This window comes from Accipiter gentilis, chromosome 8, assembly GCF_929443795.1.
Source record: "Accipiter gentilis chromosome 8, bAccGen1.1, whole genome shotgun sequence".
NCBI classification, from domain to species: Eukaryota; Metazoa; Chordata; class Aves; order Accipitriformes; family Accipitridae; genus Astur; species Astur gentilis.
The window spans coordinates 2,520,369-2,536,486 of NC_064887.1; the positions used below are offsets into that span (position 1 = coordinate 2,520,369).

General features: G+C 40.1%; 1 protein-coding gene across 1 annotated transcript in view; it reads right to left on the minus strand.

Moving 5' to 3' along the window:
• Positions 1–597: 597 nt before the first annotated feature.
• LEPR (leptin receptor) overlaps positions 598–16,118 on the minus strand; it is a 41,453-nt gene continuing 25,932 nt past the window's right edge. The window contains exons 10-19 of the mRNA XM_049808872.1: positions 15,787–15,986; positions 13,736–13,884; positions 13,331–13,490; positions 13,159–13,241; positions 11,644–11,860; positions 10,280–10,462; positions 9,613–9,708; positions 8,958–9,060; positions 8,143–8,218; positions 598–3,200 (exon numbers count right to left, since the gene is read on the minus strand). Of these exons, the coding sequence (XP_049664829.1) occupies positions 2,385–3,200; positions 8,143–8,218; positions 8,958–9,060; positions 9,613–9,708; positions 10,280–10,462; positions 11,644–11,860; positions 13,159–13,241; positions 13,331–13,490; positions 13,736–13,884; positions 15,787–15,986 (2,083 nt within the window). The 3' untranslated portion in view covers positions 598–2,384. The remainder of the gene's footprint in view (positions 3,201–8,142; positions 8,219–8,957; positions 9,061–9,612; positions 9,709–10,279; positions 10,463–11,643; positions 11,861–13,158; positions 13,242–13,330; positions 13,491–13,735; positions 13,885–15,786; positions 15,987–16,118) is intronic.

Below are 16,118 nucleotides of genomic sequence, written 5' to 3' on the forward strand. Positions count from 1 at the left end.
AGAATTCTAAATTTAGCATTCACCTGGGTGCTAATCACAGCTTTACTCCTGGAACTCTACGGGAACCTTCAGGTTCGTCCGTGCAGCCTCCAACCACATTTTCAAGTGACAGTGAGTTTTGGCTACTAACACGAAACAGGTCTTAGTTCCCCCTGCCACATGCAATATTTCTGAAACAAGTACATTAGATCCGTGTCATATTCAACATCCAGAAACAGAGACCCCCAGGAAGAGCCAGGTTAGCAGCTTGTCTGAGAAAAAGCAGTGGGTTTTTTGGTAAAGCTTCTCTTAAATTCAAAGTGCAGATATATATTTGCTTTGGTCCCTTATGCTCCATAGAATTTCTTATCACTAATATATTAAAGTGTTTCCACACCTCTCCTATCATTTACTATTGTTGCTGGGTTTTGCCCTTTTGTTTTTAATTGGCTATATAAGTTTCAGATAAATTTAGCTTTGGAATACACAATATATTAATCTTTCTTAGCTGCTCAAAATAGTTCTTTGAAAAGGCATGTATACAAAAATATTTACTAACTATGAAGTACAAAAAATATATTTGGCTTGCAAGTAAGTGTGTTTTTTCTTTACCAGCTTATCCCAGAAAATACAGCTCAGTTGCAAGACCTAATTTTCCTTCCATCATGAAGCTTTTCAGCTGAGGGGAGCAGGGCTTGTGAAGGCAAACCGACTTCTCCAAGTCCATACAGACAGGCTAGCTCACTGAAGATCAAGAATACAGGATCCTTTGATCAAATTACTGCCTTTTCTACTGTGGGCTCTTAGGAAAGGGGTTTGGAAGAGATGTTAGTTTTACGGCAGTACCATTTGTATTAGAATCTCATGTTCAACAACAAAAATGTGGACATTTTACTTCCAAGCACATCATTTTATGCAGATAACAGGCCACAATTCATGTAGCCGCAAAGAATTTCGATTCTCTTCCTCTTGCAGTACCATAAGTCTTTAGGTACTGGAACCACTACTTCTTCAGGGAGTGCACTGTTTGGCACATGTCTCTGACCTCACAGTTTCTTCTACAGCTCTTTGATGCTCCTGATGAGTATTTTCAATTTACTTTAAAAAAGACCCCAAACAGCAGCCACAAGTTTGCCATGATCGGTCAGGGCCTCCCTTTCAACACCTGAAATAGAGCGTTCTGACTTTTACACATGGACCATCTGCGTATTCACAGGCTCAATTTAATGCAGAGGTAGGCTAAGCAATAAATACATCAGAATTTTGGAGAAAAAAAAAAAAGCCTAACAAATATCTTTGGTATTTGTACAGTGCATCTATTTACCACCAGTCCAAGTGGATACCAATGTATCATAACCTGGCAGTCTTTCTGAGAGGCCAGTGGCTGCCACTGCATCCAGGTCAACTCAGTCTGTGGCACTCCGTGTCCCAGATCATTCCCAGCAAAATGACACATTTGAGCTTTTCCCCCCAAAACACCACACACGTACATAGTAGGTCACTCCTTTCTATCCTGCCCTCGGGGTCTCCAAGCAAAGCCTAAAACAAGAACAAGCTCTTTCAACACAGTTTGCTGACATGTTTGCAGCGATACTTTACTCCTGAACAGAGACAAGAAATGTGTGTACAGGTCTGTACTGCCAACAGACACACTGTGCTCACGCCTGTGGAAAACATGGTCCTGTTTGACAACAAACAACTGAAAGAAGCCCACTGCTACAGAACCGGCTGCAATCTGCATCGGGACTGTAAAGGGCTGTTTAGCAAATGCATGAAAGAGGAGCCGTGTTCCTTTGGTATATGTCGCTTGAATCCTTCCCAGCCCTTGAGGAGCGTTTGGGAATCTCCAAACCAAAGCCTGCAAAAGCCCCGACTCCTCTACCTCTCCCCAGCTGGAGGAAGAGTCTCTGGTCACGCACTGACGACACTGGGAAGGTGCTGCCGTGCTCTGCCCTGCAGATGAGCAACACGGTGGCCGGGGACGTTCGGCGGCTCTGCCCTGGGGACAGACCGCAGCCTAGCGCACAGAGCTGACCGAGCGTGGGCGCAGACTGCATCTGGGTCACGTCCCATCCTCTCACCCGAACATCTATGGCACCGAGTCCAATTTCAGCTGCGGTTCTTCACGGGGCTGCTCAGATGTACACCTAACGGGCATCGACAATAGGTCATTTGGCACCAGAGGGTAATTTTAACACAATCCAATCTCTGAAGGAAGGCCCCATGTTTGAAAATTAGGTCAAGAAATGGAATTTCTTCCTACTAAAACTCTGGCACTCAAATATAGAACCAGTTACCCAGCTTCAAAACAGGAGAGCCCCTGAAAGAAGTCAGGAGAGGGAAAAACAGAGGAAGGTATCAACACCTAAAAAACCATTAAGAGTATCAAATTATGGTGTGATGACTTAAGAGTTTTTCTCTGTGGTCTCTTGCACCTTGGCAGCAGTCATCTGAAACTGCGGCACGTATGGCACAATGGCTTTATACTTCAGGCTACTTTGGATACACACATTCAAATTAGGCGGTGTATGCTGAAGAAACCCCACATCTTTGAGGACATCAGTTGTATGGAACGGACACATTACCCCGGAACTTTCTGTTAAAAAAACGTCATTTTCTCTTTTTTCCAATGATGTTATTCCTAGGTAATACAGGCTCCGCTCAGGACTATCTCCGTCTGTGAAAGCGTCATCCTGATCTGAAGGCTCCGAAAATCCCTCCGAAGAAATAAGGGAAAGCGAAAGAGTCTTGCTGGGCTGCCTGCCGGGCGGATCAGGTAATAAGAGGAATGCCCCATTTCCCACCTCCCAAGAGCTACTTGAGAAAGCACCTGTAACTAAGGAATCTTCAGCTAAGAAGCATCTATCAAAGCAACTTCTTAGAGTCATCTTCTGTTCGTAAAGCCCACTTGATCTGGAGTTACTGATAATAGTAGCATATTTAATATCGGACTGCCTTGTAATTTCTCCACCGATTTGGTCATCACGGGAGCTCTCGGAGAAGCTGCTACTATTGAAATGGCTGCTAGAGCAAGCAGAGTCATGTTCAGAGTCTTGAATTTTTGTAAACATTGAATCAATTACTGAAAAATCTTGTCTGTCTTCTTTTTTCAACACTTTAGTAACACTGATGTCTTCCAGCACTATTTCTGGTTCCAGAAGAAGAGGCTCAAATGACATTGCTTCGGGGTGCTTGATAAAAAGATGCTCAAAAGTTTCAGGCTAGAAGAAAAGATATATTTTAATGCTCGTCTATTATTTTTATTTCAGTACGAAGCTACTGATTTTAAGAATCACAGACAAAACCCCCATAGTTTCAGTAAGAGTATATAATTGAAAATCCTCTAAAACACATCTCCTCTTTTCTTTATGTCTGCATGTAGGTGAAGATTGAGGGACAAGACACAAAAGCGAGAACCTGTTTGTGTGTCAAGTGCTGCAAAGCAAGCGTTCTGTGAAGTGCTCAGTACTCCAGCCAAGACAGCCTATCGTTCAAGCTGAAAGAGAAGCAGCTGAATGGTCCCATTCCTTTTGACATTAATAAACATGCACATACTGTTAAAAACACACACAAGTGCTTTGCAAGACAAAGGTCTTATACCCTTAGACGTCCTTGGCTTTTTATTTAGATTGTATAAACAACAGACTTAGTCATTTACATGTCAACTAAAGTAACTTTCCCTGCTAGGATTATACTATTTAGGGTCGAATTCAGTCTTTCCGTAGCATTTTTAGAGCATTCCCATCTGAATAGCAGCTGTATGTTTGAACTGCATGAAGAGAAACACACACTGATTTTGCAGAAATGTATGCTTTACTACTACCTAATATATATGCATGTAAAATACACAATAGCGTGAACTGACAGCAAAACTGGAACTCCTAGCTACAAAGGAAAAGTCACTTGAAAAACATAAATTTCCTAACGAATTCAAGACAAAACAAATAGATAAAAACAGATTTTGTGCATATTAGCAAACCATATTTTACAGCAGGAAAGCTGCCAAAACAACTAGGAACATGTCAAAATACTTAGACTAGTATACAATTATAGAAAAGAGTACACTAACTTGCTTATCTTAGGCTACTACTTTAGTCTAGACTAGCTATCAGTAACGCCTGTGCCCTCACATGGCAAAGCTGGCAGGCAGGTTTCTAAGTGTTTCGGTACTTGCCCCACACGAGTCCGTCACCTTCCCACACTGAAACCAACCTGCACGCTGGAATCTCTCCTAGTCTTCAAAATAATGTCAATAACCACATATAAAATTAACCAGCTATTGAAATGAGCTGTAGGCTGCTGTATGCTGCATACATCAAGCCGTAATAATCGTAATTTATATTCCCCGATGAAAGCTATCTTCCCTCTCACAGGTTTGCTATGAACTGACAGGAGCAGAGGCACTGCTGTGCCGAAGCAGACTAACAGTCCAGTCAGCGTATATTGACCACAGTGGCATTTTCAAAATAGGAGACGCTTATTATCAGGAAGCTTTTGAAAAACCAAAACACCATGTTTCCTCCTGATACCTGCCCTCCTGCAACAGGCAGCTGGTTTATCCTGAACAGAGATGAGTTATATTCCTCCCAAAATCTGCTTGCTCCCTCACCCCAGCCCCAAGTACCTGCTCTTATAAACACATATGGGTACCACAGAAAACATACAGATAATATTGCCTGCAAAGATTCGATATATCACATTCAAAGACAGGTATGTTGTTTGGCAAAGGCCACCATCTGTCAACTCAGACACATCACTTATTAAAACATGTCAGATATTTAATCAAATACAATACATAATCCAATGTCCTGAGAAAATGAAAAACTATAGCATATCAGCAGTTACAGAGTAAGCTGGGTGAATAGTGCTGTATTTCCACAGTATATGCATGCACGGTATAATTTGGGCACAAACTGTGTTAAACAACAGGCATAGTAGTTCCATAAAACTTGGGAGAAAAGTCATAATCTCAGGTCACCAGTTCTCAAACTCTGCAAATGAGATCCAAACAAACAAGGAATTTCAAACAACATTGTATTTTGCTTCCCTGTTCAGTCTAGGTTTTAGGTTGTATTTGTCTCAGAAGCAACAGACTACCTCTGAGCTGTAAGCCAGTTACCACACCTGAGACAGGTTAAAGTCAAAATTACTTTGCACTCTAGTTGCTAAACACAGATATATGAAAATATGATATTGGCCTAATTCTGCCAAGACCAGATTTTGACTTTCACGTATATTTAACTTTACACATTGTAAATAACCCCATGGACATAGTGGGGTAATTTAGAAATGCACGAGTCCTTGCAAGATTGATACTAATTCCCCTGTAAAACATTTGTAGTTGTGTTTAAGTAATTTCTCCAACACTAGGTCCTAAAGCTTTTTTATTTTTATTTACTAATTTATTGAGCAAATAAGAGGAATTTTTATGATTTTGACATTGTGCATACATGTAAAGACTTGCAAGACAGAGTCTTGCCTGGCTTAGATTACGATTTTAAACTCCTGCTGCTGTGAGCAATACAATCAGGATAGATGCAGTTCTGGAGTACCATATGTGCTATATTGAATATACAAAGTAATGATCAGATGTTGACTCCAGGATTTAATATTGATACGTACCAGGACATGACAGGGGTTCTACATCAAATGCCTTCAGAAAGACATCAGAACTTCCCAGTAGTGGTATACAAGCTATTTATGTAATCAATGCAGTTATAATAAAACTAAGGAAAAATACCATATAAGTACTATACGCTGCTTTTTCTACTGGAAATTCCATGCACACGTATAAAAGCAGGATTTGGCCCTAAGCACATGATTTCAAAGAATGTGTTCTGGCCTTGGACACTCATGAGGTGAGCGAGAGATGGTCATGCTAATCTGAGGACAGGCACTGTGCCTTCAGTGCGATTAACATTAAGCAACGTTTTCCAGTAAGATTAGTACAACGTACGGAAGAGGCGTACTTTCTACTGCATAACAAGCTGTCAAAAGTCATGTCAAACTTCATTTTCTTTCCTACTTGCATGCACCATTTCTTTTCCACTAATTATAGAACAAGGCACATGAATATGGAACAGTATCACCAGGGTATCAGCTCTACCCTCCTTTCCTAATTAAAACTTCATCAACTTTAATGCACTTATTTCTGCTCCACCAGCTGGCAAAGAGAATCATTTCCAACATGCTAAATCCAACATGCAAACTTCATGCACCTCTGCAATCGGGGACAGTGAGGATTATCAAGAGCTCCTTTTGCTATAGTTGAAAAGATTAAATAGACAAACACAGGTGCACCGGTGCAACTTATACTCCTACAATTAACAGCTGTTCAAAGAGCCCAGCCCTTCCCCGGATGCAGCCACGGAAGCAGACATCTCAGACTGGTCTGGGATTTAACAACCTGCACGAGTAAAACACACTTCGTTTCCTAGACCATGCCAGAGGCACAGGCTCTGCTAACGCCAGCCAACGTGACTGCTGCCACGAGGCTGGAGAACATCCACTCTTCCCTCCATCCGACCACAACTGCGTCTTCCCCAACAGAAGGATTTCCAGGAGCTTCATTTAATATTAAAACATACAGCTTGGTGCATCAGAGAAGTAAGTACTTCAGCACACATTAAAAAGCCACAAAAAATTGTAAGTAAAAAAAATAAGCAGAAACTGCCCTAACACCACTGAAATCAGATTTTCCTTGAGGATTTCTGGCTTGTTTTTTCAAACACGTATCTAATGTTAGAGATTATTCAGGCATCTGCATTGATGTGGCTGCATGTTTAAATGATAACAAATGAAGAAGCCATATAAATAACATGCACGTTGATATTTTCAGGAAAAAGCAAGCAAACAAAAAACCAGTAAGGCACAATACACACCCAGTTTCTACATTCTCTGAGTTGCTGCTGCACCCAAACGCATGTAAAAAGTTCAAAAGACCATAATGGGACAACCAAGTACTTGTGCAAATAAGAGACTTGATCACTTTGATGTGCCTGGAGCCAGTGGAAACTCCCAAACTAGCTCTCAGTTGAACAAATAATTAGAATAAAATACTTTCAAGTGAAGTCAGTAACTGGGCAGATCTTGCGCTCAAGCTGGATAAATCTCAAACCAGTCTGATGTCTCTGCTTCCACGGCTGCATCCTGGGAAGGGCTGGGCTCTTTCAACTCCTTTTGAAACCCAGGGCTTGAAAGTATTCAGCCCTTTGCCAGTCACAGCCTTAGTCAGTAGGGCAATAAACAAAAGTTAAACCCACCAAATCTAAAGTGCTTCTGCCTGTGCAAGTGACAAACCATGTTTTGGTCTGTAATATGGCACTTGCTCCTATTTTTTTGCGAGGGCTTTTTAGATTTTTGACAGAGCTACTTCCAGGATTCGTTATATTTAAACAAATCAGCATTGTATTGTATCTGTGCTTCCTGTCTTCTGAATATAAATAGAAAAATCTTCTAACAATTCTGTATAGGAAGCCTGGGAGCTGGCCCAATGGTTCAGCAGGCAGTGACCATGATTAGACTTCAAAGAATGTCCATTCTCTGTTTAAATGAAATGAAATAAAATAAAAGATGAGAAAAGAAACCTTCACTGGGAAAGCAAATTAAATACCTGAAAAATCTTCTGCCATTAGATGCTCTTACTTTTAGAAATAACAGGCCTGAATGTAGATTATTGTCTCAATGATGACACACCGTCAAAATGTGAAACTGTGAGAAACTTTGTCTGCTGGTGCAAACTGCCTAAGTCCACGTAAAGACTTTTACTTGTCACAGCTCATCACGTCACAGCTCCCGATTCACGTGCCAAATGGAGAGGCAGTTTATCCCAGCAAAGAATTTGGCTTCTGATACACACCTGGCACTCACTGAGGTGCATTAGCATTATACCTATGGGATTCTGCAACTGATTTACTAATTGCCCTGAAATTTAAACACCCCCTGCATTCAAAAGAGGTGTTGGTCTCTGGTCCTGGCCCATTTCCACATACTAGCTTTCTACACCTGAGAGAACCGCTGTATTGCTAACTTCTGAGGCTCCGAGTTGCTCTGTTCAGTAATTCAGGCAGGGTCTAGTCTAACCAACAGGTAGAGTTCAGTATTGAGCAAAGAGCAGTCAGACCCAGGGGGTGGGGGAAGAAGCTTCACCGGGGAAATACACACCTTCTGAAAATTAACTCCTTGCGCCCAGGAGCAATTCTTGGGGTTTGGAACATCTTCCCAAAACAGTTTCTTCATTCTGAAATGTGAGGTAAATTCTGAAGTTGGTACTGTTCTCATATATTCTGTACTGCTGTCATTCACCTTTGCTATGTCAGAAAAGGAACCTGTGCGATTTTATTTACCCAGAACACTGTGACAATGAAACAATCTTTTTAGATATTATAGATGGCCAAAATTTAATAGAAAAAAGAAAGAAAGAAGTGACATACCAAGTGGCAGTTTAGCAAAATATTAAAGGTACAGGCAGTCTTTGCTGAACATAACCCCAACCCACCTTCCACAAAACTCAGAGGGATTTGTTTCAACTGGCTTTTACTTCAGACCTGAGTTTGTGATGACAATTGCACATGGAACTCAAGAGTGCTTTACAAATTCAGAGCACATGACACTCATTAACTTGCCCACAAATCACTCTGCAGAAGTGAGGAGTACGTGGTAGAGGCTGAAGTGATACTTCCCAGTGAAAATGAACAGCACTGATCATCACGTTACTGCAAGGACACCAGAACTGAAAGGGCAACGGTTTGACTTTCGCAAGGTAACAAGCCTGTGCACTCAAGACACCTTAATTCTTGGTGCTGTATTCCACAGAGTCCACTGCCTTCCAGTACAATACATCAAATATATGATAAAAAAAATTCCTAGCCTTCCCCAGAAAGACCCTGCCCACCAGTTCAGCAGACAGGCATGATCTAAGCTGCATTGCCTTCTTCTAAAGGCCTTCTGGGACTTTTATATGACAATGAACAACTTACCTTTGGTGCGAAACCAGCAATGCTCCAAGCAGCAGAACTGAGGTTGAAATAACTATTGGTAGAACCACGTAGAGGCTGGCATTATTCTCATTTTCATATCCACCTGGAAATAAAAGGAATTCAGATAATAATGCAGTAAAATAATTTGTCTGTGAACAAGTAGTCTGCAACAGGGTAATAACAAACAGTAGAAACAACAGCTTACACACAAAAACCCCCTGATAAAGAGTTTTACTGCACATCAACAAACCTTTACCTTGAGAACAAATAGAAGAAAAGGAAGGAATTATTTTAAATACTGACATGACTCCTCCATCCCTGGGGGAGGCAGCCACTGCTCCCTTGCTACTAAGAAATGAAATCAGAGCGTATGAAATAAGAGAATAGTCCACAACGGGAGAGTGAAGAATCACAGGGACCTAGGATCTCAGCTATTAACTTAGATGCATGGGAATTCAGGTCCCTCACTCAACTAATCCCACAAAGAGTTTTCAAATTAAAGCAACTGAAGTCTAGATCACTGTTTATAGTTATAGCACAATTACTTTATTACTAACTTTTATTCTTATAAGATGCAGACTTCTCCTGCATTTAAAGTTCATTTTTTACAAGCTCCTATTTCATAAACAACATGGAGAAAGATCCTGTAAGTCACCTTTGGTAAACTGATCTGTTGCTCTGGATTTGCCAACTCCTCCAGCAAACACAGGGTACAGGCTGAACCGGTACTTCTCAATCAAGATAAAGTGATCTGGAAAGATGAAATCAGCCTTTTGAACCAAAACTGTTATCTTACTTTTAAACAATTACCTCCACAGAGGCTCTGGTCACGTATCAGAGTACAAATCAGCCCAGAGAGGGGAATAATGAAAGCCATCTTTTATAGATACATACTTTACTATCAGAAGATATGAACTATTAATCCATATTGGATAATCTAGCATCATTCTGTCATGTAATTATCACCTTTATGGAGCTATTGTAAAAATTTCTAAGCCTAAAGCCAAAATGCAAATGGAATGCGCATATTAACTTAGATAATTAGCTGGTGTACTCAATATTCCAGAACTAATTTTATTGTATTGCCAAAAAATGAACACGCTCCTGAGCTTCATTCTTTGTTAACCTGATTATTAATGTAACAGTCAGTCCTTTACAATCAGTCCTCTAACGGTAATTAAGAATTCCTCTACTGGTCCTCACCATAAAAGCCATCAGAAACACAGAGAGGGGAAAAAAGGAATCCCAGAGCTCAGTAATGCTACATTTTTCTGTTCCCTAACAATTAACATACTGCATTATATTTTCAAGTGAACACTCACCATAAATATAGTATTTACTAATATTTGGAGGAACTCGCACCCATTTCATCTCCTCTTCTCTGTTAAGGTTCTTCCATTCGATAACAAAAGATGTTATCACATATATTTGAGGTGAAAGCGTCCAAATCAAAATCACACAAGTGCTGTTCACTGGGTAAGCGCTAAGCGACTGCACAACATTCACTGACAGAACAAGGAGAAAACAGCCGTGAATTACATGAGCTCAGAGGTGAGATGAGAGCTGGGTCAGCAGGAGAGGCGTATACTGTAAACTACATGCACACAAATGATTGCTATGGTTTCAGCACTTAATCATTTACTTGTTTAATTATCTTCTATATAATAAAGCCTGATCTTTAGTTCACATAAGCAAATACGTTTCTCTTTAAGCCAGCAAAGCTTTGTTTATGCCAACTAGTCCCCAACACTACATAGATGAAGTTTCTTACCAGACATCAACCAAATATCCTGTTTCTCCTGTGCACCTCCTTAATTATCACTCCTTATCCAAAAAATTATCAACAGCTACTGAACTGTCAACATTTAGCTAGTAAAGCATGCATTAAGAGCCTTGTAAGCTAAATCCAATCCTACTGAATCTAAGTAATACACCAAGATAACAATCCAGTTGGACAAATGCTTCTCATTACATCTGCTAACAACCACAGGGTACGTATCCTTTCCAGAATACGCTTACACACAATATCAGAAAGAATTTTATCCATAAAAATGCTTTTTGCATTACAGCACTAAAGTTCAACGAATGGACTGCAGTAATGTTTCCCACAGCATATATTTGCATATGAATGTTACACAATTGAAGCATTCAGAAGCAGTAGCCTTTATTTTATTAATGAAGCAGAGTGCAGCCGAATCAATGAAGAGGCTGCTTAGGAAGTAAAGCCAAACCTCTGAAAACTATGTACTCTGGCAGCCCGTCAGGTGAGCAGCCAGAGAAACAAGACCATATTTCATCTTGGAAACAACAAAACATTCCCTAGCAGGAATGCTGGGTGTTCCCAAGACAAAGCAGATGAAAGACCAGTTCTACAGTAAGATTTTATTTGTCTCCGATTAATTATTTTATATTCTGTTAGCGGAGGGAAGACAGCCCAGTGAAAGACAACTCTTTTCCCAACCCCAAAGATCATTAACATTTTCATGCGGTGGAAATTTCATTTTTTCAAATAGCTCTGTTGGTGAGATACAGAATCTGTTTCCCATATACAGCTGAATGTATCATCATAAAACATTTTTTATTCTAACAAAGGGAATTTTATTACAAAGAAGGCTTTGTCCAAAAGTATCACAAGGATTCCTAGCATTTTCCACATCTCAAAATGGTTACTAATTGGTGTTCTTACCTGTGCTCATTTGCTGTGATAGAGTTAAATTAAAATTAATTGCAGAAACTCCAATTGAATTCATGGCTAAAACTGTAATGGTGTGAGTGTGTTCAGTCCATGGAAATGAACAGGTAGTGCCATTATCAACATATTCTGACCACGTGGTGTTTCCTGATGTCTGATGCTTTATAACGTATCGGCTCACACTGCACAATGAGTGATTCTTCATCAGTGGCTGCAGCAAACATTGGCATTAATTAATTACCCAGGCTTTGATTTCAAAAACAAATGTTATTTGGGCAGAAAGCACTTCTCCAACTTTAAGAAAACATGACCCAATAAAGACACTATAGACTGGCTACTGTCCTTTTAGCAAAGGCACTGTAGTCCATTTAAAGACTTAATTTCTTCTCTCTCTCTCTCTCTCTCTGAGAGCTGACACACTTACTTGCTGTCTTTCCAGTGAAGGGAGGGCAGGAGGGGGACACAAGGAAATAAAAACTCAGACTCCTATAGTAACTCACTGTTTTATGTTAGTATTTTTCAGGATTGAAAAAACAGAACAGATGACTGTTTGCATACTAAACCTAGACAAACAGGAGTGGGCAGTCACTGATGTACTTTTTTTCTCTGTCCTGCATTAACCTTTTAACGTAGCTTTGCCCGGTTTACGTGCAGTTGCAGTGGTGTTTATACAGGCAGCTGTCTAGAGTCAGTGGCACATTCTGCTCAGAGATCTTGGTCAGCAGAACTTGGCAGCTGAAGACTGCATCTCTCATCATAACTTAAAGTCTTTGATTCCATGTTATTCTTTTTTCTGAGTATTAGAACAAATCGTGTTTTAAGTCTCTGTTCCATAGCATTTGTATAACTAACACTGAAAGTGTAGACTGATATGAACATGTAATATAGCATTGACACTTCAGCTGCATTAGTGCAACTCAGGCAGCAGGTCTGGTCTCTGCACGAAGGCAAGGAAGCTTGCAGCCTGCCCAGAGATCTGAGGGCTCTCCTGAAGCAGCAAGGACTATAAGACTTCAGGAATAATGGCCCACATGCATTTCAGTATGGCTGTGGTGCATGCAACTGGACCTGCGCAAGAACAGTTTGACCGTAACCTCAGATGGGTCCACCTTACAAAAATCAGCTCACTTCAGAAGGCCTGTGAGCTTCCCAAGTCTGGAAACACGCCTGCTGCCAGTGTATGTCTGTGCTGAGCCTCACCTACTTCTCAACCATCAAGAGCAACCACACAGCACTAGGAAAGTTTTTGTCCTACTACATTACTATAAACTTGGTAATGATTAGGGTACAAATTCACCAGCGATGTCTACTTGCCTCCAGTATTAGCCAAGCAAAAGACAGTAACACAAAAGAAGTCATACCCCAAGTGCCTTGCACTACAAAGTCCCGTAAGCAGCAACTGTCCAAGTTTGCCTCCCAGGGAAGCATGTGCTTATGGTACTCCCTTTCTGGCCATTCTACCAATGGTTATTGGATCAAAGTGAAAGACTAAAATGTAATTGTTCTCACCTTCCACAGGAGTGTAACATTCTTCTGCCTCCTTGCTGGATCTTCAATAATAATTCTCCAAAATTCAGGGCCTTGTAAGGGAGCTGCAAGATTACACAGTTTGAAAGAACAGTGTCACACCTCAGTCTGAAACTGGAAAGACCACCAGAGTGCACTCTGAAAGCACATGTACCTTTGATATCTTTTACAAGAGTATAGGCTGATCTGCTCCAGTTGCTCCAGTAACCCGATCCACCCAGTGCTCTGCACCGGACCTGAACAACATACTCAACACAAAGTTTCTGAACTCTTATCACAGCTGATCTTGTTGGTGCATTTGAAACTTCATAAAGCTGTAACAGAAGTCAAAATATTTAGAGTAAGAACAAAAGGCTGTTTCGGCACCTGTTACAGTCAAAATTCCCAAAAATGAATCCAATGAGAAAGTGGCCTAATCAGTAATATTCCTTTGCTAGATAATGCAAATGCTTATAAATGCGATTCACTGCGTGCCACAGATTCCACAAAAAACAGCTAACATGCTAAATGCCAACACTGCAACAATTCATGCTTCAATCTAGATTAAAAAAGATAGTACCTCCCATGTAATTTCTTCCCTGTTCACAGCATACCGAATTTGAAATTTAAGATCATTGTTCGTAAATATTGGGTTTGTCCAGCTCACATTCAGCAGCCCAACATTCCTGGTGATTTCTGCTTTAACATTGGCAGGGGGATGTGGCTTCACTAGAAAATTCAAAGAAAAATGTATTACTATAATGTCTGCACTGACATTTCTCATTAAATCCAATCATCATGGTTTACTTTCCTCTGTCCTGAGGGTGGCAGGTAACACATTGCGGCCTCTGCTATTCCAAGTAAAGCTGCAGTATAATGCAAACACAACAATTCACCAGTCCCAGCTGCCTGGCCCGTTCACTGCAGGCAAAAGCGTTGCTGACTGAGAAAGGCAATGTTTCTCTAATTGGAAATTCATTCAAATTTTGACACAAACTAAAATCACCAAAAAAATCTTAAGTTGAAATATGAAAATCAAAGTTCCTTACAGAATAAACATTTTATTTAAAAAATAAAAAAATAAAAAAAATCCATGGGCAAGTTTCAGTACATTTCATTTTAATTTAAACCACAATAGCTTGTATTAGTGCCAGCATCTGGTACCTCCCCTGGTACAAACAGCAAAAGGTGTAGCCTGGCACTAATGGGGTGTACCACTGTGGAAAGTAGCTGCACACATGGACCAGAAAGGTAGTTCCTATAAAGGACAGTGACGGAGATTATGCAATGATTAATGGAAATATTATGTGAAGTTTTTATGTTACTAATAGGAAATTCCAACAAAATTCAGCTTCTCTAGCAGACTGAATACGAATGTTACAAAGCCCTAGTTTGTTAATAGAGCAAAGTTAGAATAAACTTGTTTTGAGTAATCAGATGGTGAGTGAGAAAACAACAACAACAAATAAATAAGCTTTAAATTTTGGGTGGTGCTAGAATAAGTATGTTCTGTTTTACTGTGATACAGAGCACTTTTCATTCAGTGTAGGTCAATTCTATTCATAGCTTTTTATTTGAAGTGATGACTTGAATCAATCAGACTTCTAAAATTCTGCTAGAATTCCTAACTGGGCAGCATTATATAAAGCCACCATCTTTCCCCAAAAGAGCACAGCCAACTGAGAGCACAGACGCGCCCGACACAGGCTGACACTACAGCTGCCACGCTGACAAGGTGCCAGGTTCTCTTGGCAAATTGTCTAAGCAGCAGAAGTGCAGGATGTCCACTCGCCATCCCTCACACCACCCTCCTTTCTGACGCCCAAGGCTCCCAATAGTTCTCTGACAATTGGCGAACTTGCTTGTCAAAAAGGCAAAAACAACCGTCTGTGAACTGGACAGGAGCAACCTTGAAAACCACAAGGTCACCAAATTAATAGTAATAATAGTAATTCCCATACCCCACTTAGCTACTATGCACTGACTTTTCCTTTCCGTGTCATTCACTTTTGCTTACTCTATTTAAACTTTGAAATGCAAAAGATAATTCGGTTTAATTTATGTTCTCTGTATGCATGCTTCCTCGCACACTCACTGTTCCTGCCTCTTGCTTTTCTACAAGTTTAAGTGTTCTGTGTGTCACAAAAGAAACTTTACAAAAGCATGCAAGAGCATGAACAGTGCCTATGATTTTAAATTACTATATAACTGGGTAAGTAATACAGGTGGTGCTACATGGTATCAAAGGATAAACTTAACAACTAATTGAAGACTTCAGAAAAATTAAGATAACCAAGAACCTTAAAAATGAGACTGCCTTTTAAAATATAATACTTGCATTTTCTGTAGATGTCTTTGGAAAACACCCAAGAAGATAAACATGCAAAACTGGATGTTTCATTTTATAGGTATTAGCTGCAGTTACAATCTGCTCCTGTGCCAAGGAAGATGTATGGAAATAACATTTAATCCAATGTCTTTTAGAAGACAATATCAAAGCTCTTATGTTTTTATGTTCTTTCCACAATCTAGTTTATTTAAAAGGCTTTGAAGAAGTACTTTACCTACACCATATAAGGAATGAAATCCAAGGTCACAAGCGAAGAAAGACATGCATGAATCTTGACCTACCCACATCTGCTGGAACGACACAAGTTGGTGAGGATTCAAGTGTTCCTAGTAAGTGCTTGAACTCTATCCACATGGTATATCCAGATAAAAGAAAAATAGGCTGAAATGTGCACTCATAAGAATGATTCTTCTGTAAATGGCATTCTTTCACCTCTGATTTTGGAGAAGTACTTGGAAAGTCAGGACAATAAATTCTGCTCCTTAAAAGAGAAAAAAAAACCATTCAGTTAATACGTTGCAACTATGAGCTACTCATGGCATCAATAAAACAGAACTCTGAAGGCAATTAAAACAAATGGTGTCACTGGAACCATCTGGGTGTTTTGGATGAT